Genomic DNA, 25,931 nt, shown 5'->3' with positions numbered 1-25,931 from the left:
CCCTCCCACCCAATTCCACCCCTGTAGTGTTTTTAAAAGTGAGAAAAGAAAGAAAGTGGTTGGGGTAGTGGGTGAGGGAGGGAAGGGAGGTCACCTGAGGTGCCAAGAGCCTGCCTTGGGGAAGCACTCCATCTTAGACCCAGGGTTCAGCGCACCTCTCTGAGGAAGGGTATTTGAACTGAGATTTGGAATAATCAGAGAGATGGACCTGTGAGGCACCCCCCAGGATGAGGGAGCAGAGCCATAGGGCCCTGAGGCTGCCAGATTCCAAGTCCAGGGCCGTAGGGGGCAAGCAGGAGGTAGGGGGCAGGGCGGGGTTCCCAGCAGAGCCCTGCTAGCCTTGGTGAGGACTAGGCTTTGCACCAGCCCGGAGCTCCTGCCCTCTCCCCATTCAGATCCCAGCTGGGCAGGTGTGGCTGACACCCTGGCGGGGCCTGACTTGTCTCTGCAGAGGGCGGCTTCCCGCTGCTTACCATCTACCTGCGGGTCTTCCTGTCACCCACATCCCTACGTGAGGGCGAGTGCCAGTGGCCAGGCTGTGCCCGAGTGTACTTCTCCATCATCAATGCCTCCTTCCCAGCTTGCGGCGCCCTCAAGCCCCGGGAGCTCTGCTTCCCTGAGTCAGGCCTGTCCTTCCGCATCCGGGAGAACAGGCCCCCTGGCACCTTCCACCAGTTCTGCCTGCTGCCCGTGCAGTTCCTCTGCCCCAACGTCAGTGTGGCCTACAGGCTCCTGGGAGGTGAGTGCCAGCCGCATGGAGCCTTCCTCGATGCCTGCCGAGTGCCAGGCATGGCCCTGCAGTTCCTCTACATGAGCCGTCCAAGTTGACTACACCACCCCATCATCCATTCATTCAGAGGTCCACGTGTATCTCATGTATGCTGGCCACAGGCCAGGCATGGTTCTAGGGACCAGGGATGAAACAGTGAACAAGTTCAGGCCCAAATCCTGCCTGTCTGGACCTTCAATGCCTGGGGCAGGTGGAGACCACACAGGCGCTAAGGACGTTGGGTGGCCTCTGAAGGGACCAGGTGGGAGGTAATGCTGAGAAGGCACGGACTGGTGGAGACCACTGTCCTAAATCAGGTGGCTGGAGCAAGGTAAAGGAGGGTGCCCAGCAAGCAGGGCGAGCTCATTCAAAAGTGCGGAGGGGGAGGTGCGGCTGGAGGGGAGGGCAGAGGCTGCTGAGGGCAGAAAAATGCAAGGGAGGGGGCAGGACTTCCTGATGAGGGGACTAGGGAGCCATAGAAGGTGTTTTCAGGAGTGGGGGGAGGGTGTCATTGACAGGATATAACTTACTTTAAAAGGTTAGTCGGGCTGATGTGTTCGAAATGATTTGGGGCGAGTGGTTTGGAGGAAGCAGGAAAACTATGAAGAGGCAGGAGACATCCTTGAGTGAGAGGATGAGGACTGGGGTTGAGGGTGAAAGCCTTTAGGCCACAAGAAGCAGGCAGATTCTGGGCATGTTTTTGCAGGAAGATCCAGCAAGATTTTCTGGGGAGTTGAATGTGGGGTGTTGAGAGATTCACAAGGGGACCAAGCATGGTTCCAGGATTCCGCCTGAGCCACTGTAAGGACAGTGGACCTTGTCACAAGATAGTCCTACCACACGATGGCCCTGGGGAAGCCACATGGATATGGGGTAGGGGAAGGGCACTGGATCCGAGTGGAGATGAGAGAAGGCAACTGAGCCGCTGTGTGTGAGGTGCCATTGGACAGTTTAAAGGGGACTTAAAGGGGACACTTTTATGCTGGATGGCTGGTAAGTGAAGCCTGGATTCCCCCCAGGTTGATGGCACCCACACATGGTCATAACGTTAAAGGAGCACTCAGTAGTGTAAGGAAAGTAGTCACTCACACTTCCACATCCCTTCATTTATCCTGCCACAGGGATGGATGTCTTTGTACAAAATTGTCCCCAAAGCATATGGTTTAGTGTGCTGCCTTTTTCGCTTAAAAAGAAAAGCCATTTTTGTAACCATAAGCAATACAGGGAAATGTGTAGTTCACATGTAATATGTGGCTCTGATGTGATTTTCCACCAAGTGGAGTTGACAGCCCTCCTGAGGTTGGCTATGGGGTGGTCACTGTTGACCTTCAAGCGTTCAGCTTTTCCCCCTTTCTGGGTCCTTTCTGGAGGATGAATTCGAGGACAGGCTTGGGTTGAAGAGTATATTGTTATTACTGGTCCTCCCCTCACCAGGTTGCAGTTAGTCATTGAACTTACAGCAGTGTCTGGCGATGAACACACACAGCATCTCATCTTCTGGGGCTTCCCTGGTGGCTCAGCTGATAGAAAATCTACCTGCAGTGTGGGAGACCTGGGTTCAATCCCTGGGTTGGGAAGACCCCCTTGGAAAAGGGAACGGCTACCCACTCCAATATTCTGGCCTACAGAATTCCATGAACTGTATAGTCCATGGGGTCGCAGAGTCAGACATGACTGAGCAACTCTCACTTCACTTCATCTTCTGGCGAGGAAGCTGAAGAACAGAGACAGAACCATCAGCCTCAGGCCACGCAGCCTGCAGGTGTATAGGGCAGGGATCCAAACCAGGCAGTCAGAAATATTTGTGTGTTAACATGAAATTACACCAGATGTCCCCAATGTTGGTTTTCAAGTGGTGGAATTGTGGCTTTTTTCTCACATTCTCTAAAATGAGCATGTCTTGCTTCCACAGTTAAGAAAATTCCTGACAGTTTTTCAGATACCAGCAAACGCTAGGAGCTGGATCTCTGGGCCTGCAGCGTGACTGGTGCCAGCCCTCGCCACAGAGGAGGCAGGCAGGGTGTGTGAAGGGGTGTGCCCTCCTAGGTGATTGGGTTGAGGACCTGAGGCAGACCTCCTGGTCCCTGCTCTTCCCTATCAGCACCAGTGCAGGCTGCAGGCACAGTGATGCTCAGAGCATAATCTCCACTGCAAACTGTGCTTGGAGGCTGTGCTCCACTGTGGAAGCTGAAGAGGGGCCACGGCCCAGGCCCAGCATGCACCCCAGCTCTGTCTCCTCTTGCACACTGCTCCCTGTGGGGCCCTGAGGAAGGCAGCTCACCCTCCCCTCAGCTCAGGGTCATCCTGGGGTTGCTGGTCTGTTTGGTGCTCAGGTGAGAGTCTGCCTTTCCGCTGCGATCTGGACAGCCTGGAGGTGAGCACGCGCTGGACCCTGGACCGTGAGCAGCGGGAGAAGTATGAGCTGGTGGCCGCGTGCACGGTTCGCATGGGCATGCGCGAGGAGGAGGTGATGGTGCCCTTCCCTGTGACCGTGTACGACGAGGACGACTCTGCGCCCACCTTCTTCGGGGGCGTCGACAGTGCCAGCGCGGTGGTGGAGTTCAAGCGGAAGGAGGTGCCTATGCGTTTGTCTGGTGCTTCTCTAGTGTCTGTCATCTCTTTGTTGTGCATCTGGGTCTCTCCATTCGTCATTTGTTCCTCGGTCTATTCAGCTGTCCATCTAGCCATCCAGACATGTGGCTGACCATCACTGTGGTTATTCGTCTTTCATTTGTCCATCAGTCTGTCTGTTGGGGTTTTGTTGGTTTCCAGGACAGCTGAGGAGGAGAGAGGACCAGCCCCGCTGGCCCCGAGCTGACCTCTGCCCTGGGAAGCGGGTGAGGGGAGGGGTTGGGGTGCCGGTGGGGTTGAGGGTAAGGGTGCCCAGCCTCTGACTCAACCATCAGGGCTCGCATCAGAGGGGCACAACTGTGGTACTGCAGAGGCGGGGCACACTGCCCCAAGGAGACGGAGAGGACATCTGCCAGGAGGGTGTTCCCTTCTTCGGGCTGTCAGCCCCTCAAGGGAGGGCCAGTGAGTTCAGGGAGGGTACCCCGGAGTGGAGGAAGACAGGCCAGTGGATCCGGCAGGGGTGTCCCTGCGCCGCCCCTCCCATCGGGGCCCCGCCTTCCTCTTGCCTGTGCAGGCGGAGCGTGACTGCCACCTGCTGGGCCCTGGGCTGTCCTGCAGCCGGCAGGCTGGCGGGAGCAAGGGGAGGGTCGGGGTCGGATATGCTGTGGTTGCCTGCTTCTCTGGACACCCAGGGAGCAGGTTTGGTGGATGGATGGGCAAGAGGAAAGCACATGGAGTAGGGAAATGTCCCATGAGCCTGGCGGGGCAGCTCCATGGTAACACTGTGGAGCTTGGCCAGGAGTGAGAGCAGAGATGACATGTGGCTTTACTCAGAACCCCCCTCATGACCCCATCTAGCCTGGGGTACAGAAGAAGCTGTAGGAGAGCATTCTGGTGGACACTGTGCTTAGGTCCCAGCTCTGTCATCTGTCACTGCATGACATTGAGCTAACTTCTCCACTGTGCGGGGCCCAGCTTCCTGGAAGGAGAGTGGGGGTGCCCACTCTGCACTGTGGGGACCTGAATGAGGTCTTCCACAGAGCACCAGGGCATCTGTTCTAACCCATAATCATGGGAAGTCTGGAGATGCCATTGCACCTGTTGCAGAGGTGAGGTGCAGTGGCCCAGGAAGGGTGACAAGCAGGCTGGCTGGGGGCCCCTTGCAGCTTGAACCCTGGTCAGGCTGTCCCTGGAGCCAGCTCTGACCGCACACACCTGATCCACCTGCAGGGCACATGCCCTCCTATGGGCTCTGGCTTTCGGGGCCCTGACTGGCCCCCATATTCTTTGCAGGGCACAGTGGTAGCCACGTTACGTGTCTTCGATGCAGACGTGGTGCCAGCCTCTGGGGAGCTCCTGAGACGGTACACGAACACGCTGCTCTCTGGGGATGCCAAGGCCCTCCGGACCTTCCGAGTGGAGCACATGCCCAATGAGACCTTGGCCCAGGCCAACGGCAGCTTTGTGCGGGCAACCGTGCATGACTACAGTAAGAGGGGACCAGTGTGGCCTGACAGGGCCCCCTGGGGAACTGGCGACCTGCTTTCCTTGGGCAGGGCAGCACCCTGCACAAGTAGACACCTGTCCTGGCCCTCTCAGCCCCAGGTGGCCACCCCTTCCAACCCTCTTCCCAGCCTTTGTCTCTGCTGGGCTCACCTTGGCCACCTTGGTGGGTGTTTACAGGCTGTCCTTTCTCGCTGAACTGCCCCAAGGCCAAGGCTGACCCTGGCAGGACCCCCACCACACTACCCTGTGCTGACCACGCCAGGGCTCACCGCAACCTCCTAGGTGCCCAAGTGCCCAGGGATCCTTAACCACCCCCCCCCCAGCAACTCTCCACTAACAGGAGTTGATGTCCAGTAGCAGCTCTGTGCCCTCAAATTGGAGGGTTCTGGGATGACTGTCCTGTCTGACTTCTGAAATGTGCCCACCCTCAGGGCTAAGCACCACGTGCCCCCAGGGCTCACCTGCAGGATTGGGTGTCCTCATCAGTTGCCAAACCTCCCCACCTCCCTCGCCTGCTCTCCTGCCTATGTTTTGTAGGATCACCTTTCAAATATGCCACTTGTGCTTGGATCCTTGTTTGGAGGCCTGCTTCTGGGGAACCCAGGATCACTGGTGCCTTTACCCCTTTCTGCCTGACCTAATCCTATTTCCTGTCTTCTTCCTCACCAAGCTCTGATGACCTCTATTCTGTGCAAGGGAAAATGTCATCCTTGCCCCTGCACACTCACTCTGTATGCCATGTGCACCCAGAGATCCTCGCCTCCTTTGTACTCCACTAAATGGGGATCTTAGCCTTGGCACACGGTGACTGCTCAGGAGTGTGGAAGCTCCTGGGTGCTTGAGGCCTGTGGAATCTGAGGGTCCATAGGAGGCTGGTACTGTTGCGAGAAGTTCTCAGGGGCCAGGACGGTCTTTCTGGGACCTTGCTGGTGGTGGTGGTGGGTCTTTACCTGTGTGTCCTTGCCCTGACATGCATCTTTCTTATACACATGCACACACACACACACCTCACTGAGGTTACCTCCCAGCTGAGGAGGGTCTTCTGGGCTCAGCTCAGCACAGTGACTCACATTTAAAATATTTCAACCTTAGTGCCTACAGCCAGGTCTGTTGTCTGTGTACCGTGTGGGTAGAAGTACCTGTTGTCACACGTATGCCCATGTGTCCAGGGAATGCTTTGCAGGGGAGATGTGCAGCATCGTGGGGCAGTGGTCTCCACCCTGGGCAGGGCCCCTACCTATCATCACATGCCTCCACCTGCAGGGCTGGTTCTCAACCAGAGCCTCCCCATCTCGGAGAGCTGGGCTGTGCAGCTGGCCGTGCTGGTCAACGACTCAGACTTCCAGGGCCTGGGGGAGGGTGTCGTCCTCCTCCACTTCAATGTGTCCGTGCTGCCCATCAGCCTGAGCCTGCCCAGTGCCTACTCCTTCTCCGTGAGCCGGCGGGCCCACCGCTTTGCCCAGGTGAGCTCCTGGCCTCTTGCCAGCCTGGGGAGGGGAATGGAGGAGCAGGGACTCCCAGGATGGGGTCACATGGGGGACACCACCTCCCTGAGCACACAGAGTGGCCCTGGGGAGCAACAGGCACAAAGCCAAGGAGGCTAAGGCCGTGGGAGAAAGGAGTGGGGCTGGTGGGCTTTGTGGGCCCCTCTTTGCCCTCTCCCTTCTCAGCATGTTTACATTTTTTACTAATGAAAGAGCAGTGCCAGTTAAATCTATGCTGACTTGGAAAGACATTCCTGGTGAATGAAGTGGGAAAAGTAGTTTGCAGAAGTATTGGTCTTAGGTGGCTCCATATGTTCAAAACCAAGTCTTCATTGCCAGAAATTTCCAAGTGTGCAAACATAGGCATTAGTGGAGACCTCTGCAAGGAAAGACAGGAAGTGCTTCTATTTCCTACTTTCCTGCAAGTCTGTTTGCTAGAGCTTATTTTGCATTTGTCATCAGAAAATAGTGATTAGAAGTAGAAAAAAAGGGAAGTGGTAAGAATTCATCAAAAGGATATAAGGGATAGATAAGAGTGATCTCTTTTCCTCATATCAGCCAGTGTTTAACGTTTTGGTGCAATTCTTTCTAGAATGTTTCTCTGAAGCACTTTTTAAAGTTTACTTGCAGTTATGGCAGGCATGACTTAACATACTGCATTCTCCTAATGGCATAGCTGTGGCCATGTGCCCTTTAGAATATCCCATTTAGGGTCATCTCCTAATTAGGACAGTGGCTTTGCCAGTTTCTGTGGTTGGTTCCCATGCCACCTCCGCTCCTGGCAGCCACTTAGGACCCAGCACAAGAAGAGCCACATCCTTGGACGTGGCCAGGCCACCCCACTTGCCACCCCCGCCAGGCCTTTCCTGGAAGCAGAGGGCAAGGCTGGTGAGAGGTGACGAAGCAGGGGGCCCTGAGGGGTGTCCAGGGGGGCTGAGGCAGGCATAGGCATTGCCAGGGGTGTGTCAGCAGAGCCAGGCAGTGGGGAGGGTGATGAGGGCTGAGTGGGAGTGGGGTCTGAGAGGGCGGGCCCTGCCAGCCTCTGCAACACCGCCCACCCCTGACGACTAAGTCTTTCCCTGTGCCTGGACTCACGAGGGTGCAGAGACCCGAGTCTTGGCCCAGCCTTACACACACTGCAGTCTCTCACCAGCCCCCCCTTAGTATTCATGATTATAAATTGAAGGTGGTGATCTCAGGCAATTTTGAGGATCACAGGAGAAAGTGGAAGTGAACCTGCTCTGTACAAGGAAGTGCTCGGAGCCTAGGAGGTGGTTTTGTTGTGGTATGAGGAGTGGGCTTGGTGGAGCCTGGCTCTGCCCTGGGCCTGAGCAAGGCTGAGCAAGGGCCTGGCCTGTGGCTGCAAGCAGGGGGCCCTGTGCCATCACTGCCGCCAGGCCCGCAGCCCTCGACCTTGACTGGTCAGAGCTTCTGATCTCAAGCCCCAGCAGCCCTAACTCCACCTTGGGTGGTGAGGGAGGGAAAAGGAGAGTTCAGGCCCCAGTGACCACTGTGGCCATGAGGCATCCCTGGAGAAGTATCCCTTCTCTCCCAGGGGTTCCGGCCCAAGTCTCGGAGGAGGCTCCAGGACCTGGGTGGGACAGCAACCCTGCTGTGTGAATTATGGCCCGGGTGCTGTGCTCTGGCTGACCAGGCAGGTGACCCAGGCAGGACACTGAGGATGGACCCTAGTGGTGCCCAGAGCACGACGGCCCCTGCCCAGAGGGGAGGGAGGTGTGTGGGAGGCATCCAGGCTGCCTCTGTGCCCAAATGAGGGAGCAAGTGAGGGGTGAGCCGGGCAAGCCAGCAAGCGCCTCCCTGGAGGGCCAGTCCCTAAACCAAAGCCCGGCACCCTGTGTTCTTTTCACCTCCGGCTCCCAGGAGCAGGGATGAAGGGTGGTGTCACGGTCTGCGCAGGGCCAGGCCAGGCCAGGCAGGCAGATGGGTCTGCAGATTCCAGGGGCATGGAGGATGGGGAGATTGGGGGCCACCATCTCTGGGCTGAGTGGGAAACTGTCCTGGGACTCAGCTGGCATGGAGCCCCTCCAGCCACTGTCCCAGGTGGTCTACTCACCTGGCTAAGGGTTCCGTGATCCCATGCCTAGATTGGGAAAGTCTGCGTGGAAAACTGCCAGGAGTTCAGCGGCATCCAAGTGCAGTACAGGCTGCAGCCCTCCAGCGCCAACTGCAGTGCCCTGGGGATGGTCACCTCAGCTGAGGACACCTCGGGGACCCTGTTCGTGAATGACACGGAGGCCTTGCAGCGGCCCGAGTGTTCCCAGCTCCAGTACACAGTGGTGGCCACCGAGAAACCAACCCACCAGCAAGCCCAGGCCCTGCTGCTCGTTACCGTGGAAGGGATGTGTGAGTGCCCGGCTGCGGGAAGGGTCAGGGTGGATGGGGCGTGGCAGAGCCTCGGGCTGTTCCTGCAGAAGGGTGCCGTCCTATACCCCGTCACTGACCAGTGGGCTTTCTTGAGCCTCCTTCTCTGTAAGATGAGAAAACAGCGCACAGCTGCACTGGAAGGATGATGGGGGAGGTATGACACAGTTTAGTCCAGTGTGACAGCATTGTGGGTGGCCGCTGCTGCCCATCGCCTCTGTCAGCAGGACCTACCTGTGCACTTGTTTTAGGGCTGCCAGGTACAATATAGGACCCAGGTTGAGTGTGAATTTCAGGTAAACAACAAGCAATTATTGTGGTGTAAGTACATCTCGTGCAGCCTTTGCAGTGAATTAGAAGACAAACTCCCCTATGTCCCTGTGATATTAGGGCCATATTTACACAAAGCAGGTATTCACTGTTCTCTGAAGTTCAAGTTTAATTGGGTGTCCTGCGTGTCCCTGGATGAGTCTGGCCACCTCCCATCCCCACTCCATACTCAGCCCCTTAGCTGCCCCTGCTGTGTGACTATGATGCCACCCCTCCCCCAGCAGCCCCCTCACTACCCTGCGCCCCCAGAGTTTAGTGACTGCCTCCTCTCTGGGCTCAACTCGGGACAGCTCCAGCCAGTGCTGCCTGCACCCATGGGTGCCCATGGCAGGCTGGCCCCCCATGACTGCTTTCTGCCACCCCTAGACATGCCTGAAGAGCCTGGCTGCCCCCTGTCCTGCGTGGTCAGCAAGAGGCAGCCCGAATGTGAGGAATGCGGTGGCCTGGGCTCTCTGACAGGCAGGTGCGAGTGGAGACAGGGAGATGGCAAAGGTAGGCCCTGGGCAGAGCCAGGCGGTGGGGAGTGTGATGGGGGCTGAGGGGGAGTAGGGTCTGTGCATGCAGGCCCTGCCAGCCTCTGTGACACCCCCCACCCCTGCCCATCTAGTCCTCCCCTGCGCTTGGTCCCTGCCGTGGCTCCTGATGCCAGGAGAGGGTGGTCACGAGCGCAGGGAACAGAGAACCTTCCAACTGTTTATCACCGATGGGATCACAGGTGCCTGAGACTGAGCTCGCTCTGGACTTGAGAAGGTCGGGGCCAAAGTTGAGATGTGTGTGTTTTCTTTTTACTTTATTCTAAAATTCTGAATTTCTGTATTGGTGCCTAAACCAGATGGTAATTAACATGTATATATCCATTTCTCTACCCATATACACATAAATACATGTGCAGTTGTGAATGTGAAATTGAAAGTGTTAGTCGCTCACTCGTGTCTGACTCTTTGGGACTCTGTGGACTGTAGCCCACCAGGCTCCTCTGTCCATGGAATTCTCTGACAAGAATACTGGAGTGGTAGCCATTTCCTTCTCCAGGGACTGTCCCAAGCCAGAGATCAAACTCAGGTCTCCAGCATTACAGGCAGACGCTTTACTATCTGAGCCACTATATTCACCCAATGCCTTCTCTTTTTTTTTAACTTTTTATGTTATATTGGAGCATAGTTGATGAACAATGTTGTGTCAGTTTCCAGTGTACAGCATAGTGATTCAGGTATACATATACGTGTATATATTCTTTTTCGAATCCTTTTTCCGTTGAGGTTTTTATAGCATATTGAGCAGAGTTCCATGTGCTATACAGTAGGTTCTGGTTGGTTATTTTAAATATAGTGTGTATACATGTGTATCCCAAACTCCCTGACTATCCCTTCTCCCCACTCTTCCCCCATTCACCCAATGCTTTTAAACACATAGTTCACAGACACTTTTCGAAGATCTCTTGGTAATATTACTGTGCATCCAAGAAGTGGAGGAATTAAGGTAGACTACACTGTTGACATGTCATTTATGGTTGGCTTTACTTCATGAAAACACAAACCTTAAAATAATTCAAAATATCCAAAGTGGTCTTCAGAGAGGCTCTACCCAGGAGTTCCCAGCCCAGGGGACATGGACCCAAATAGGAGGGACCTGAGCAGCCTTGGGTGTGGACAGTAACTGGCTGCCAGCTGGGCCCACCAATCTGAGGGTCCCACCCACAGTGCAGCCTAGAGAGGGTCCCAGCCTCATCTGGTCTCTTCTGGCCTCTCTGATGTGAGCCTGGCACAGCTCTGGGACTGCCTGGCTCCTCTGGCCCCCACCATCCTGGCTGCCCTGTACCTCAGGGATGCCCTGCTGGTAGGGCTCTGTGTGTGGTTCTTCTCTGCTCAGATCTCAGTTTGCTCTTCCTTGCAGGGGATGGGGTGGGGTACAGGGTTGACCTGGAAGGCCCTGGGGTATGACCCTCCTGGCTCTGCAGTCTGAACAGGGCAGCTGCTCCCTTGTGGTCATAACTGCCCACTCTGTGTTGTAGGGATAACCAGGAACTTCTCCACCTGCTCCCCCAGCATCAGGACCTGCCCCGATGGACACTGTGATGCCGTGGAGAGCAGAGACCCCAACATCTGCCCCCAGGACTGCCTCCGTAAGCAGCCCGATGAGCCTGCACCGTGACTCTGAGCGAGCAGGAGCCTGATTGGGTGGGGGGAGTAACAAGCTAAAGGGGCTTGGACTCTCACCTGCATTTCAGCCAGACCAGCCAAGCTTCTGGGTTTTGCGTACTGAGCCCTTTCCTAACATTTTTTTTTAATAAAGGCGCTCCTCCCCCCAAATTAGAGCTTGCTGGCTTGACCCACACCCTTCCAGTGTTGCTCTAGCCAACTCATGGGGCACGACTCCCTGTCCCCCGTTTTGCTGACTGCCAGCTGCCCCCTCTGCCCCTTTTCTGCTTCTGAAAAGTAACCAAGTGTGGACCTTGACCTGGGCCCAGGGCAGCCTGTGGGTTCCTCCTCTCACCTGCTGCAGCCAGGGAGCTGGTTTGGGGGCTCATCATGCTGCAACTGGGGCTTCCCAGATGGCGCTAGTGGTAAAGAAACCCACCTGCCAATGTAGGAGATGCGCAGGTTTGATCTCTGGATTGGGAAGATCCCCTGAAGAAGGGCCTGGTGACCCACTCCAGTATTTTTGCCTGGAGAATCTCATGGACAGAGGAGCTTGGTGGGCTACAGTCCACAGTGTTGCAAAGAGTCGACCTGACTGAAGCGACTTAGCACACATGCATGCATGCTGAGGCTCTTGCCTGGGGTGACCTAGACTTCTGATCTCACTGTGCTCCCTGGGCGTGAGAGTGCTGACATCAGGTGGGGAGGGGCCTCTCATGATCCTGTCTGGTGGTCCTGGCTGGCCAGGTCCCCCTGGAGGCTGAGAGTGGGCTGCTGAGTGGGTGGTGTCTGTCCTCAGGGGGCGGCAGCATCATTGGTGGGCACGAACCTGGGGAGCGCCGGGGGATTAAAGCTGGCTTCGGTATCTGCAACTGCTTCCCTGAGAAGAAGAAGTGCTTCTGCGAGCCGGAGGATAGCCAAGGTGCATTGGGGGTGGGGGGGTGGGGGGCACAGCTGGCCGGGATCCCCACACCTCCCTGAGCCTCCAGGGAGCAAGGGAGAAGATTGCAGGAAGGAAGAGAAACCTAGGAGATCTTCCTCCTTCCCTGGGGTCTTGGTTCCCCCATGTGTGCAGACAAGGAGCTGGCTCAAGGCTACTAAGACTGCCTTGTGGCCCGAAGTTCCTTTTTTTTTTTTGGCAAGGCTTATGGGATCTTAGGTGCCCAACCAGGGATTGAATCTTGGCCACAGCCGTGAAAGCTCCTTGTCCTAACTGCTGGACCACCAAAGAATTCCCTGGCCTCAAGTTCTATAATAAAGATTGGGCTGGAAAACTAGTTATTCCACCAAATAGCTCAGCATCTCCTCAGACTGTGCCTGTGTAGAGCCTTTCCTGGGCCTGTGGCATTGGCCAGCTGGGTCCCCCCTCCCAGCACCCTCCAGGTGCTTCTTCTAGAACAGGGGGGCCCCACTGAACACATGGGGAGCTTTTCTGGCATTTGGGTGGTCATTGCATGGCCCAGATCCTGGGCCACTTGTCTTTCCTCTCCACTATATATTGAACATGAAGAAAATACAGAAGATATTAGGAATGCAGGAGAAGAACTTCTCCCACCCCCCGGGCCCCTGGGCCTCTGGCTTCAGTGCAACGTTCCAGGGTGGGGGAGGTGCAGGGGTGCACAACCTCTGGTGTGTGACCTCAGGCAGGATGTTTATAAATGCTCATTCCTTCCAGAAAAGGGCAATAATAGTCTCTTGTAGCAAAAACATACAGAACAGTACCTGCCATGGGTCAGGAGGGTTGGCAGGCAGCTCACAGTCGGTCACAGCAGCCACTTCTGGCTGTCACAGGTGTGGCTCTGTTGGGTATTGGGGGTCCCCCTTGTGGGGTGTCTACTCTCACAGCCCCTACTCGCCCGCAGACACCCTGCGTGATGACCTCTGCTGCACAGTGATCACGGCAGCTGTGGTCTTCTCCATCGTATCTGTGCTGCTGTCTGTGCTGCTGTCCACCTTCTGCATCCACCGCTACCGCAAGAATGCCCACAAGCCGCCCATTGCCTCGGCTGAGATGACCTTCCGTCGACCCGCCCAAGCTTTCCCGGTCAGCTACTCCTCATCTGGTGCCTGCCGGCCCTCTCTGGACTCCATGGAGAACCAGGTCTCAGTGGACACCTTCAAGTTCCCGGTGAGGTTCTCCATGTGGCAGCAGGGCCAGGGAGGCAGCCCTTCCAGGTAGCCATGTGGGTAGCCTCTGGTCTAGGGCAGCTGGGGAAGGAGGGGGGGACAGAAGGGGCAGGGCCCTTGGGGTTGTTGCATCCTTGCCTGCCAGGAGGACCTCGTGAGCTTCCAGCTGTCTTCTAACCTCCACCGAGCTGTCTTTCAGGGAGGGCAGAAGGCAGGGGTGGGGCAGAGAGCGTGAATCAGTGTGGAAAAGGATGGGTGTGGATTTAAATGACTGAGATCTGGGCCATTAGGCTCCAAGGAGAGGGCAGGCCATGCTGTACCCACCTAAGATATCTCCTACGGAGGCCCCAAGTGCTGGAGGATGCAGCCTTGGGGGAGGCCCTGAGGAGGAGTGTGTGGGTTTTATTCTCAGAAGGTAGGACCACCCTAGGGCTGGAGGCTGATGTTCTGCCTTCATTTCCACGGGTCGCTCTGCTGGGGAGTCTGTTGGGTAGGAGCCCCATGATGAAACACTGTCCCCATCCAGGCGAGAGAGACTGGCAGGTGGGGGGCCTGGCCGCAGCCAGGAGGGGATTCTGTCTGTGGCTTGGAGAGTGGGGTTGCTGAGAGGCCTCTCAGGCACCATCAGGGGAGCCTGGCCCCAGGACTCTGTGACTGGCCTGCCAAGAGGGGAGAATCAGCCCAAGCCTCCTCCTCCATGACATGGTCTGGGCCTGCAGTTAGTGTGGGAGGCTCAGACACCACCTCCTGCCCGGCCAGGCTGCTCCTCCGCCTGTCTGCCCTCCAGTGTTTTTGCTGAGGAGACTGAAATACTATGGGGACTGGGGGCTGGAGACCTCCCACCTGCTGAGTGTTTGGAACCAGCAAAGTCAGGAAGGAGGCCTCTGTGGCCACCACATCTGGGAATGGCCCTCGTGGCCCAGGGACGAGCCATTTGATTCCCTTATATGCCCTGACGGTTTGTGCTGAGACACACAATGAGAGAGGTTCTTCTGTGGGGGGGGGGGGGGGGGGCCACGGACCACTTTCAGCCTCTAGCCCAGAGTGCAGAGAAGCCAGAGCTGGGCCGGAGGCCCAGGACCACACTGACCAGCTCTGAGGTCTTAGACACATTATTCGACCCTTTGGCCTTAGTTCTGTCTTACATAAAGTGGGGAGGACACTTTGGGGTTTTAGCACTTTTAAAGAGAAACAAATGAGAGATATCCCCTCTTAGCCCAGTCTTTATGTGCAGTCAGCTGTTATCCAGTGCAGTGTGGACACCAGGGTGGTGGTGACTCTGTTGTCACCTTTGAGCCTGACTATGGATTCTTGGTAGAGGAGGAAATGGCAACCCACTCCAGTATTCTTGACTGGAGAATCTCATGGACAGAGGAGCCTGGCTACAGTCCATGGGAGTCAGACACGACTGCCTCTTTTGCAACTTAAAGAACAAACAACATGGGTTATTGGGGAAGCTGAGACACCAGGACACCTGGGGAGCTGGCTGGAAGGCGCCCCTGGCCGTGGTGCTTAGAGGAGCCTGCCTCTGCTCCCAGACGTAAGAACACAGGGTTCTGGTCCCTGGGGGGGGGCAGTGGGTCACCAGTGTGTGTCTGTGGGTTAGGCGAGCCTGCCAGGCACATCATAAGCAGCCCCTGGAGCCATGCCCACACCCAGCCACAGCAAGACTTGGGGACCTGGGCATCCAGTGCTGACGGGAAGGCAGGTTCCAGACAGGCTTCAGCATCCCCAGAGTTCAGGTCTTCGAGCCAGTCTTGGGGTCTGGGAAGACCCCACCCCAGAGGGGTCTTCAGTGGGCATGGTGTGTTGGGAAGGCCGGTGTGTGCAAGTTCTGGCCAGTGGCTGGGCTGTGGGAGGAGCAGACTCTTCCACACATTGTCAGGGAGGGATGGGGGGGTACCTGAGGGGCACAGTGGTAACTTTCTAGAGGCTGCCACACCAGGAAGGTGTTCTTGACACCCCATCCTGTAGCTGGGAGTGCAGGGCTGGTAGGCAACTGGGGCCACAGCTGCCACTTGAGTTCTCTTGGAAGTCCTGGAGCCTGGGCCACTGTCAGTGCCTGGTGTCCAAAACAGAGGTGGTGCCATGAGGCTTGGGCCTGAGTCCCAGGGAAGAGGCTGTGGTCCCCCTGTGAGCACCTGTGGGTGCTGAGTAAACCCTGACTCTCTCACTGGAGATACCAGGCCCTGGGCCTGAGGTGGCCCAGGGCATCTATAGTAGATGGAGGCCAGTGAGGGTATGAGCATACGGAGTCCAGCCAGTCTGTGGCAACACCTGCCTTCCTGTGGGGGGACGCATCTTGTCATGGCACCTCAGGGCCTGACTGTGGGGTCTTGCCCTTGGACATGGTGACTGTCACCTGTCACTTCAGGTGACAGTCGGCCGTCTGCACATGGAGCTTGTCCGCCGGCTCTTGCCTTCTTCCTTTCTTCTTACCTTCGCCATCTCTCTTCCCTCTCTTTTTCCTTCAAACCCAATGTAGGAGGATCCCAAGTGGGAATTCCCACGGAAGAACTTGGTGCTTGGAAAAACTCTGGGAGAAGGTGAATTTGGAAAAGTGGTCAAGGCCACAGCCTTTCGGCTGAAAGGCAAAGCAGGGTACACGACTGTGGCTGTGAAGATGCTGAAAGGTACGTGCCCAGGCAGTACACAGGGGGCTCTGCCACTCACACCTGCGGGGGCCCCAGTGGGTGGATGAAGCCCTTATGACAGCCAGGACTCTGGCAATCAGCCTGCTGCCTCCTGAAGAACCAATACGCCTCCCCTGCTCTTCTTGAGTGGCTGCAGTCTAGGGACCTCCACCATGGATGATGTGGGCTGGTGTGGTCCCTGGAGAAGCAGGGTAAGACATTCCTCCCTTGAAAGCTTTCAGAGCCATGTTGCTTGTGTATCAATGTTGGGTAAAGATCCGAGTTTAAATTAAAAGCCCTTAAGTTCAAAACCGACAGCTCTCCCCACCTCAGTCTGCCCCATTAATTTCTTTCGCCAAGCGTCCACTGAGGTCCTGGTGAAGAGACCACCTGTAAGGACTGGCCCCTGTCCCCCAGGTCCCTGCCTTTCCCAGTCCCCATCCCCCCCAGCCCTTAGTGGGCCAGCACTGCCCCAGTCTTAGCACATGCTGGGTATCCTCACTGCTGCTTCTCAGCAGGGACTGGGTAGACAGTCCTCTGCCATGGCTGAGTTCTGCCTCAGCTTGACCAACTGAGGGCCCAGTGGCCATGTGATGGGCACATTTTAGGCTGATGCACTCTGATGTTCAGCAGTCGGGGAGCCATGCAGTGCCGGGTACTTTTGTGTACTTACCCAGGCCCTCAGACTGGGGTTGCCCCTTGTCTATGAGACCCCAGGCCCTAAGAGGGCACAGTGAGACTGGCCCTGGGTCACTCATGTGTGGTCCAAAGGGTTCCAATGCCCCATCTTGCAGCTGTCTTCTCATTTCCAGACAAGTCTACAGCCAGAGGCAGTGGCACAACTGGGCAGTGGGATGTGGGGCCATGACCCAGGAGGACAGTTGGCCAGGAGACCTCCACACCCAAGCTCCTGAGCACAACTATCTCTGCCCTTGGAAAACACACACTCAGCATGGCAAGACGACTTCTGTGAAGTCTCATGGCCTTCACCTTTCTCCAGGGCCTCACCCCCCTTTGCCAAGTGCTTGGTTGGCAGGTGTTTGGGGACACCAGGGAGTCCCTTTACCTCCCCAGAAGGGTTAATGAAGGGTTAACGCCACTGTCTTTGAGAGATGGTGATTGCAGGGAAATAATGCCATTTGCATGCATAGCCCAGCCCAGAAGGCTTTCCATGGAAAGACTCTGCTCACATGGAAGTGCGCTCCTCTGGTTCTTACTCCCTGTAGGCAATTGAGGCCGCTGTTGACCCTCCCATGGGCTGAGAGTAGCTCCAAGCAGTGAGGTCCTGGCAGGCCTCAGTCTGAACCTGAGTAGGATGTCTGGGAAGGAGACAAGTCTGTGTAGACCCCTCGTTTGCGCCTGTGACCCAGCATGGTGGTAGCAGGGACTTTGTGACCTGCTTTGTTTCTGTGCATTTCAGAGAATGCCTCCCCAAGCGAGCTGTGGGACCTGCTATCAGAGTTCAACCTCCTGAAGCAGGTCAACCACCCGCAAGTCATCAAGCTGTACGGGGCCTGCAGCCAGGATGGTAAGACCAGCCGGGGACTAGCAGCTGCTGGGCACAAGCCAGGGGCTCTGGGCTGCTCCATTCTGCATTCTCCCTCATCCCCATCCTTTTCTTCTCTGGCACCTGTCCTCTCTCTTCCTGGAAGCATGGTTTCTCTGGCTCTTGCCTGAAACTTGTGTGTCAGTGGACCATGAGGGCTGCCACAGGAGTGTTCCCTGGGGTCTCTGGCGACATCCTGGTTGTCAGCACCCTGCCCCAGGCTGAGCCCTTAAGACAGGGAAGTCCAGAGATGAGCAGTGTCTCCTGGGCACCTACTAGATATGCCATAACCTCCAGGTGATCTCAACCCCACCCCAGCCTGGGGTGGCAAAGGCAATGGCAGATCATTTTTCACATAAGAGCATTTTGCTCTATTAGTCTTCCAAAACTGCTTTGCCACCCTGGGGGCCTCCCACTTTGTGTGTGTGTGTGTGTGTGTGTGTGTGTGTGTGCGTGTGCATGTGCGCGTGGGTGCATGTGTATTTCGGGTGTGAGGGAGATGGGAGGCCGACAGGGAGAGAGCAGCAGGGGCACCAGTAGCACTCAGGGCCGGGCCTCGGGGAGGACTGTGGCCTGAGAGCAGGCAGGGCAGGGAGAGGGTGGCCAGGGGCAGTCCAGAACCTCTGCCTCCATCAGCTGTCCCCAGGCCATACTGTGGCAAGACCAGGGGTACAGAAAGTTCCTGACATCCGAGCAGCAGTGGTTATCTCCCAGGGCAGCTTCAAATGCAGTGACTGCTTGCCCTGGACACCCAGGAAAGAGGTTGTGGTCAACTGTCCAGGCAGCTGGCTTTGGAATCCAAAGCCCCTGCAAGATGGAGGAGCTTCCCAAGTGGCACTAGTGATAAAGAACCTGCCTGCCAATGCAGGAGATGTAAAAGACTTGGGTTCAATCCCTGAGTCAGGAAGATCCCTTGGAGGGGGACATGACAACCTACTCCACTCTTCTTGCCTGGAAAATCCCATGGACAGAGGAGCTTGGCAGGCTACAGTCTATAGGGTCACAAAGAGTCAGACATGACTGAAGTAACATAGTGCTGCAAGGTGGAGAGCAGAGTGATGGGAGAGTGAGCTGAGGCTTGAGTCCTCAGGCTGCTGGAAGCGATTGCCCCGTGCTGGCCCAACTTCTGCCTGCCCAGGGTCACCTAAGCAGCCAGCCCACGTACCTACTGCTCTGCCCCTAGGGCCACTGCTCCTCATCGTGGAGTATGCCAAGTACGGCTCCCTGCGGGGCTTCCTCCGAGAGAGCCGCAAGGCGGGACCTGGCTACGTGGGCAGCGGGGGCAGCCGCAACTCCAGTTACCTGGACAACCTGGAGGAGCAGGCCCTGACCATGGGCGACCTTGTCTCCTTTGCCTGGCAGATCTCACAAGGGATCCAGTACCTGGCTGAGATGAAGGTGCGTGCCGCCCCAGCCCCGCGCCCCCTCCGCCAGCGATTGGCCCGGGGTTCAGGGGTCCCTGCTGTTGTCTTTTCCACAGCTTGTCCATCGGGACTTGGCAGCCAGAAACATCCTGGTAGCCGAGGGCCACAGGATGAAAATCTCAGATTTTGGTCTGTCCCGAGATGTTTATGAAGAGGATTCCTACGTGAAGAGGAGCAAGGTACCAGGCTCTGGGGTGTGATGGCCTGAGGGCAGAGGGCATGGTCAGGGAGCCCACAGGGTGGGGACAGATTTTGATCTGAGGAAGATAAAGCGGGTTTTTAGAGTGCAAACTTCCAGTCCTCATCCCCGAACTCTTTCCTAGTCCTGGGTCCCCAGAGACCCAGAGCAGGACTCAGTCTTGAGCCTGTTCCTTCTCTTCCTCACAGCCACACGTGCTGTTTTGGAGCTCCCTGCTGGGAGTGGGGTTCCTGCAGCTTCTCTCACTTTTCATCACTATCACTTCTAAAGGTCACCCACCACTGCAGAAATAACAATCTTCTTGTCTGCAGTTGCTCCTCTCACTGCTGCAGAGTGAAGGTCACTGTTTTACTTTCTGTGTAACTTTAGTCCTTTGCTTGGGGAAAAGAAATGAATTAAACCCAAGCTTGCTAGTCATTCTTTACAGAAAGGATTGAACCACTTTACAGCAGGGTATGCTCCTGGTCCAAGGGCCTAGGAACGGCTGACTAAGTGAGTTTGGAAGGCAATCAGGAGGATCCTGGAGACAAAGTCCAGAGTTACAGTGTAGAGATTTGGGAAGCTTTTTCCAAGTCACTAAAACAGGTGGTTCGGGGACCTTCTTGGGAAACCTGGTTCCCTGGTATGGTCCCCTTCCCTGTGACATTGGTCTTGACTTTCTTGGTGCTGCTATCCTCCCAACCCCTTTCTAGTAGCCTCCCTGTGACAGACTAGACAGGGAAGATCACAGGCCCCCTCAAGACACACAGCTAAGCTGGCATTCAGAACAGATGCTGCTCAAAAAGAAAAACACAGAAAGCCACGACATACACTTCAGCTTTGCTCTGAGGGGCGAGTGAAGCCCAGGTGCTCCTGGGGCTGTGAGGATGACATTTGATTTCTTGTGGGGTTTCTGTTGTGACAGCACATCTTAGAAGTGCTGAAGGGGAAGTGGAGAGGGGTGCTCCCTACCCCGTGGAGGGGGCTGGATGGAACTTCCTGTTGATGCACTGGTCCTCGGGAAGGCCCTGTGTCACCCAGCAAGGAAGCACAAGGTGCCCAAGCTCGGCCCCTGAGAGCACAGCCTGCAGGTTGCATTGTTAGAAACACACACCCTCGAAGCAGTCACACTTCATGTAGGGTATGAATCCTAAATAGTACTTTAAAAAAAAAAAAGAAGTACAATAAATGCATTAAAATCCAAAGCAAATGCCTTTTTTTTAATTGATTGTGCCTTGATGCTGACCTGTTTGTTGTTGTTTAATCGATCAGTCGTGTCTGACTCTTTGCGACCCATGGACTGTAGCCCAGCAGGATCCTCTGTCTATGGAATTCCCCAGGCAAGAATACTGGAGTGGGTTGCCATTTCCTCCTCCAGGGTATCTTCCTGACCCATGGATCAAACCCGCATCTCCTGCACTGCAGGTGGATTCTTTACCACTGAGCCACCAGGAAAGCCCGCTGATCTATTTGTACCAAAAAGCTATTTCTTAAGTTGCATTAGAAAGGATTTGTTAGGTTGAACTCCAGCCTCTCCATGGTGGAGGACAGTCTTTTAGAGGATGCTAAAAGGGCCCTGGGATAAAATAAGGGAAAAATCAGACTCAAGACACTCACATTGATTTCTTCGCTCAGAGCTTCTTAGAAAGGCCTTTAGTGTGTTCATTTGTGTCAGAAATTCCCAAGATGGAAACACTGGATGTTGGCTTCCCAGACCCCTTCACCCTCAGAAATCAGGGGAGATCTTGATGGAAGTGCTTCCAGCCTACCCACTGGGCAGCACCCAGGGTGCAGTGCCCCTGATCTCCCGAGAAGTGACCACAGTGGGGCCTGGCTTGCACTTAGCATCAATTCCTTGGGATGTGGTGCATGACCAGCACACCTTGTATAGCTGTGGGCAGGCCGACTGACTCCCTCGGGGGTCTCAGCCAAGCCTAGGAAGGCGGGGCTAGGACTCCAGCCCCTGTGAGGCTGGGCTGCTGGCCTCTACCCAGGAACACACTGGAGTCATTACTCAGTGTTCCCTAAGAGCTGAAAGAGCCTGAGATGTGTCCCCCACACACACCAGTTCCTAGGATCTCAGAGCAACGTTAATGCCTTTCTTTCACTCCTTCCTTAGGGTCGGATCCCAGTCAAGTGGATGGCCATTGAGTCCCTCTTTGATCATATCTACACCACCCAGAGTGATGTGTGAGTCTGGGTGTTGCCTTCCTGGGGTGGAGGTTACATGTATGCACCTGTCTGGGCAGCTCTGCTGGGGAACAGAGTTGCCCTGAGTCCCTGTCAGCTCATTCCAGCCGTCCAGAGTGACCTCCCCAAACTGGGGGGCTGTGGATGGGGAAGCTTTGTGTACTCACACAGCAAATGGCAAAGGCCCAGGCAGTAGTTCTGAGTGCCACGGTGGAATGCATGAGGATGTGAGCCATAGCTGCAGCCCCCTTGCCTCCCCCACCTCCCCTGCCCTCTCTTTGGACATCTCAGTGACACACAGTCCCAGCTGAACAGTTCCCTCTCTGTGAGCCTGAGTGTGAGCGGGCTTCAAGCAGGTCCCTGGAGACTGGTCCCCACCCAGAGACAGGTTTAGGGTGGAGTGACCTTGAATGGGTTTCCGGTACCCAAACTGCTCCAAGACCAAAACTCAAGTCTTCCAAGTCCAACTGCATTCTCAATTGTTTTGAAAACCACAACAGACTTGTTTCCAAATGTTCTGCTGTAAACAGCCTTGCATGTTTTAAATAAAGTAGGCTGTGAAAAGGCAATTCTTAAACAGTTTTAACAGCTGTGTTCTGATTACCAAGTGGACTGTAAAACAACTGGAAATGCAGGGGAAAGCATAATGAGACTAAAAGTCAATGGGGCCCCACCATCCCAAAATAACTACGGCCAGCACTCACAGGCCTTGCCTAGAGTTGTCCGTGGCATGCAGGCATTCTTTATTACTGTAAACGGGCTTGTGTGATAATGCTGTTTTGTGATGATTTTGTCCCCACTTGACAGTAAATTTTCCCTCACAGTTGATATTTTCCCATTGCAGTGTTTTTTCCTTTTAACATCTTATGAAAATTTCCAGGCACACAGAAAAGGTGAAGGGGTTTTGCAGAGTGCCCTGGTGCCCTGTGGCCTCAGTTTGACCTGCTTTTCACTGTGCTCATTTGCATTCCCTGTGCCGTCTCTGATGCTACAGAGCTTCACCTCAGGGGTCAGCCACCTGCCCTTTTTGGATATGGGGGCTGAGCTTGGGCAGCAGCTTGCCAGGGGGTTGGGGCAGGGCAGGCAGACACCTGGTCCCGCCTCCATTCCACTTCCATCTGTCTGGTCAGCCTAGGCTGAAACTGTGGGCACTTGGACCACTCTCTGTACAGGGAACTCGGGTCCTGTTGCTGCCCAGGGGGAGGATATCTGGGGCGCTGAGGATGCCACAGACTCAGTGCAGTCGCTCATTGGCCCTCTGGTTCTGCAGGTGGTCCTTTGGTATCCTGCTGTGGGAGATTGTGACCCTGGGCGGCAACCCCTACCCTGGGATTCCTCCAGAGCGGCTCTTCAACCTTCTGAAGACAGACTATCGGATGGAGAGGCCAGACAACTGCAGCGAGGAGATGTGAGCATGCTTTCTCTGGTCCAGCCTCCGCAGCCACTGACACTCCAGGTTTTGGAGGGGTGGGGTCATGCACACTCATCCTTTCCCACTGCTGGGCAGCCCTGGGTGCCAGCCCTAGGCGAGCTGGGCAGCTGGAAGCAACGGGCTAAGACAAAGGCACAGATGACAGAGAACCACCCTTGGGCATGATGGCAGATGCTGGGGACCCAGATTCCACTGGGGGCTGGGTGGGCCTCCTGGGGGGACTTACAAGCTGAGGGGGAGCAGGACCCCAGGAGAGGTGGTGGAAGGATGAGGGAGCAGCTTCAGTCTAAGGCTAGAGACCTGTCCCAGGATGCTTGGGGAGGGGCAGGTAATTCAGAATGGCCCCAGGGGTACATACAGGGGAGCGCCCAAGTGGAGACACCAAGGCAGACAAAGAGCAGGCAGATGGCACCTGGACTTCAGCTCGAGGGCACCAGAATCTTCTCATCAAATGGTGGTTCCATCAGATGATCCTTGGAGAACAGGTTGAGAACACATGAGAAGGGGGTCGTCCATAGTTAGACACACACTGGTCCATTCATTCTACAAAGTCTGTCATGCACCTGCCATGTGCCTGGCTCAGGGCTGTGGGAGTGCAAGGGTGAGTAGGTGCTGCCTCCCTGGGCACCCTAGACTGGCAGGCACAGGCCCAGCACTCACCCACAAGGTGGCCCCTGCAGCCCTGCCAGAGCCCCAGGGGAGGGAGGGAGGGAGGTGCAAGACAGAGTGTGCTTGGCAGGTTTTTGTGTTCATACACAGTTCATCCTTCATAAGAGTTTTAAGGACTGGCATTTCTGCATTAGCTGCCATAACAAGCATGGCTGGACCACAGCGCCAGACACTGTGAGCCCCTGCTGACCCATCATACCCTGGCCCAACTCAGAGAAGGATGTCAGTGACACAGGAACAGCTTTGGGATTTTGGACCAGAGCCTCTGGGGCCCAGGTGCACTGTACTGGGTGTGGTGGTTGTGACTGGGCAATCCTTGCTGGATTGTCACCACCCACCTGTTTGTCTCACCAGGTACAGTCTAATGCTGCAGTGCTGGAAGCGGGAACCAGACAAGAGGCCAGTGTTTGCCGACATCAGCAAAGACCTAGATATCTAAGATGATGGTTAAGAGCAGAGTGAGTACCCGGAGCCAATCCCTGGTGCCACTTCCCTCACCCCAGTTCATGGAATTCCCAATACAAAGGCAGAGTGCGGCTGTGCAGAGTGAGATGGTCATGTCGTCTCCTGGTAGGGGGCAGGGCAGACTGGGGGCAGGGGGCGGGGCGGGCACGAACCTTTATCCTTAATCCAGGCCTCTTGGACTTCTTGAAATTAGGGAGAAACCAGGATTTTTACCTTGACACTTAGGAAGAGCCCTCCACAGACAGGGGTGGGAAGAAGATATGCCAAAGCCAAACAAAATTATTTTCAATAATGGAACTTGAGGAAGTAAAGTTGGAATGAATGTGTCCTAAATTCAGATTCTATGAAGGGTCTGGCTAGGGGTGGGAAGTGAAGGGAGCAGTGGAAACTGTGACAAATAGTAACCTACCAGCTGGCTCTGAAGGACCTGTTACCATAGACAATGTAACCTGTAGGAATAAGAGTGCCAGCATGCCAGGGCTTTTTAAGGGATGTTTATGTTTCCCAGTTTTTATAGCAATTTCCAAAAGCTCAGTGTGGGCCAAACAACATATCTGTGTGCCTCCAGTTTACAACTCTAGGTGATAGAGGAAATCAACACAGTTTTCACTAATATTGATTGGGCAATGGGCTGCCTCCTGTATTCTGCCTTAGATGCTGGGGATGCAAGTAAAGAAAATAGACACAGACCTTGCTTGCCCTCTGGTGGTTTCATCCTTAAATTGACACAGTTACTGAAAGTTGTCATTTCTCCAAACATGGAAGGCAAGATGCATGGACTGGGCCCCTTGGAATAAAACCCAACCTTGGTGTATCGTTTGGGCACATCCTATGATTTGCCCTAAACAGAGGTAATAGCTGATGCCTACAAACAGCTTTCCTAGAACAGTGCTGAGAACCAGCCAGAAACACACTGGAAGCATTCTTGACACCTTTAACCAGGGCAGTGGAAGTAGCCGGTCCTCACAAATCATCCTGCTTGGGAGCTGAAGCCTCTAGCAGCATCTTATGCAAAACCCACACCGATGACTCAGATTTCTTGGTCCTGACTTGATATTGGAGATGGCAGGAGTGCCTGGAGGGAAGCCAGAAAGTGTGGAGCAGATGGGGAATGTGTCTTGGCCTTCCCACATGAGTCACGGGACTGCAATCCCAGAGCCTCAGGTTTTATAAACAGGCCTGTTCTCCAGTGCTGGGCCTGGTGCCCCTAGCGCTGCAGAGAGAGGACCAGAACAATGAGGGAACACATTTCTGCCTCCAAGAGGTGATTTTCTGTGATGAGGACCAGAGGCTGGGGGAACTCATGCTGACAGACCTGGCCAGGGGCTCAGATCTGGCGAGAGGTTGATAGGTTCGGGGTGGGACTCGGCTGGGGCTTCTGCTATCAGGCAGGGCGGGGGTGGGGAGGGGTGGGCATGTCCAGCAATGACCTGCTCCAGGAGTGACCAGGTCTCTCTCCCTTCCAGGACTACTTGGACCTGGCCGTGTCCACCCCATCCGACTCACTGTTGTATGATGATGGCCTGTCAGAGGAGGAGACACCCCTGGGGGACTGTAATAATGTTCCCCTCCCTCGCACCCTCCCCTCCACATGGATTGAAAACAAACTCTATGGTAGAATTTCACATGCATTTACTAGATTCTAGCCACGTTGTTCCTGCTCTCTGCACTGTCCTTACTCTCTGTAATGCTTTTTAAGAGTGTTTCTGGTTTGAATGAAACCAAAGTCTGCTCTGAACCTTTTTGTTTGTAAATGTCTGACTTTGCATCCATTTACATTTAGGCATTTTTTTTAAAACTATGTTTTTTTTAAAGGATGTGAAAATATGTGTGATGATCACATTGCCCAGCAGCTTAAGATGATAGAGGAGAGGGCGGGGCAGAACTCTCAGGGGATTTTTTTTTTTTTGGCTCCTCGCATTTTTCACACCTTTTCATGCTCCTCGCATTTTTCACACCTTTTCATGCTCCTCGTCTTTTTTTTTTTTTTTTGCTCCTCGTATTTTTCTCCCCTTTTCCTGCTCCTGGGATTTTTCACACTTTTCTTGCTCCTCGTATTTTCACACTTTTGATGCTCCTGTTATTTT

At 55.1% G+C, this 25,931-nt stretch overlaps 1 protein-coding gene across 1 annotated transcript in view; it reads left to right on the top strand.

Annotated features, from left to right (window-relative positions):
* The window catches only part of LOC122691388 (proto-oncogene tyrosine-protein kinase receptor Ret-like), a 49,281-nt gene extending 23,699 nt beyond the window's left edge, over positions 1-25,582 (top strand). Inside the window, 18 exon segments of the mRNA XM_043897964.1 lie at positions 452-739; positions 3,103-3,344; positions 4,634-4,829; positions 6,110-6,309; positions 8,436-8,694; positions 9,409-9,534; positions 11,054-11,164; positions 11,980-12,102; positions 13,043-13,308; positions 15,793-15,940; positions 17,361-17,468; positions 18,670-18,884; positions 18,967-19,089; positions 21,208-21,278; positions 22,549-22,686; positions 23,734-23,815; positions 23,817-23,837; positions 25,311-25,582. Of these exon segments, the coding sequence (XP_043753899.1) occupies positions 452-739; positions 3,103-3,344; positions 4,634-4,829; positions 6,110-6,309; positions 8,436-8,694; positions 9,409-9,534; positions 11,054-11,164; positions 11,980-12,102; positions 13,043-13,308; positions 15,793-15,940; positions 17,361-17,468; positions 18,670-18,884; positions 18,967-19,089; positions 21,208-21,278; positions 22,549-22,686; positions 23,734-23,815; positions 23,817-23,837; positions 25,311-25,490 (2,897 nt within the window). The 3' untranslated portion in view covers positions 25,491-25,582.
* Positions 25,583-25,931: the final 349 nt, after the last annotated feature.

Source organism: Cervus elaphus, unplaced genomic scaffold (genome assembly GCF_910594005.1).
Source record: "Cervus elaphus unplaced genomic scaffold, mCerEla1.1, whole genome shotgun sequence".
NCBI lineage: Eukaryota > Metazoa > Chordata > Mammalia > Artiodactyla > Cervidae > Cervus > Cervus elaphus.
Note: the sequence above shows the minus strand (reverse complement) of the source record. Positions and strands in the feature narration are given on the sequence as shown.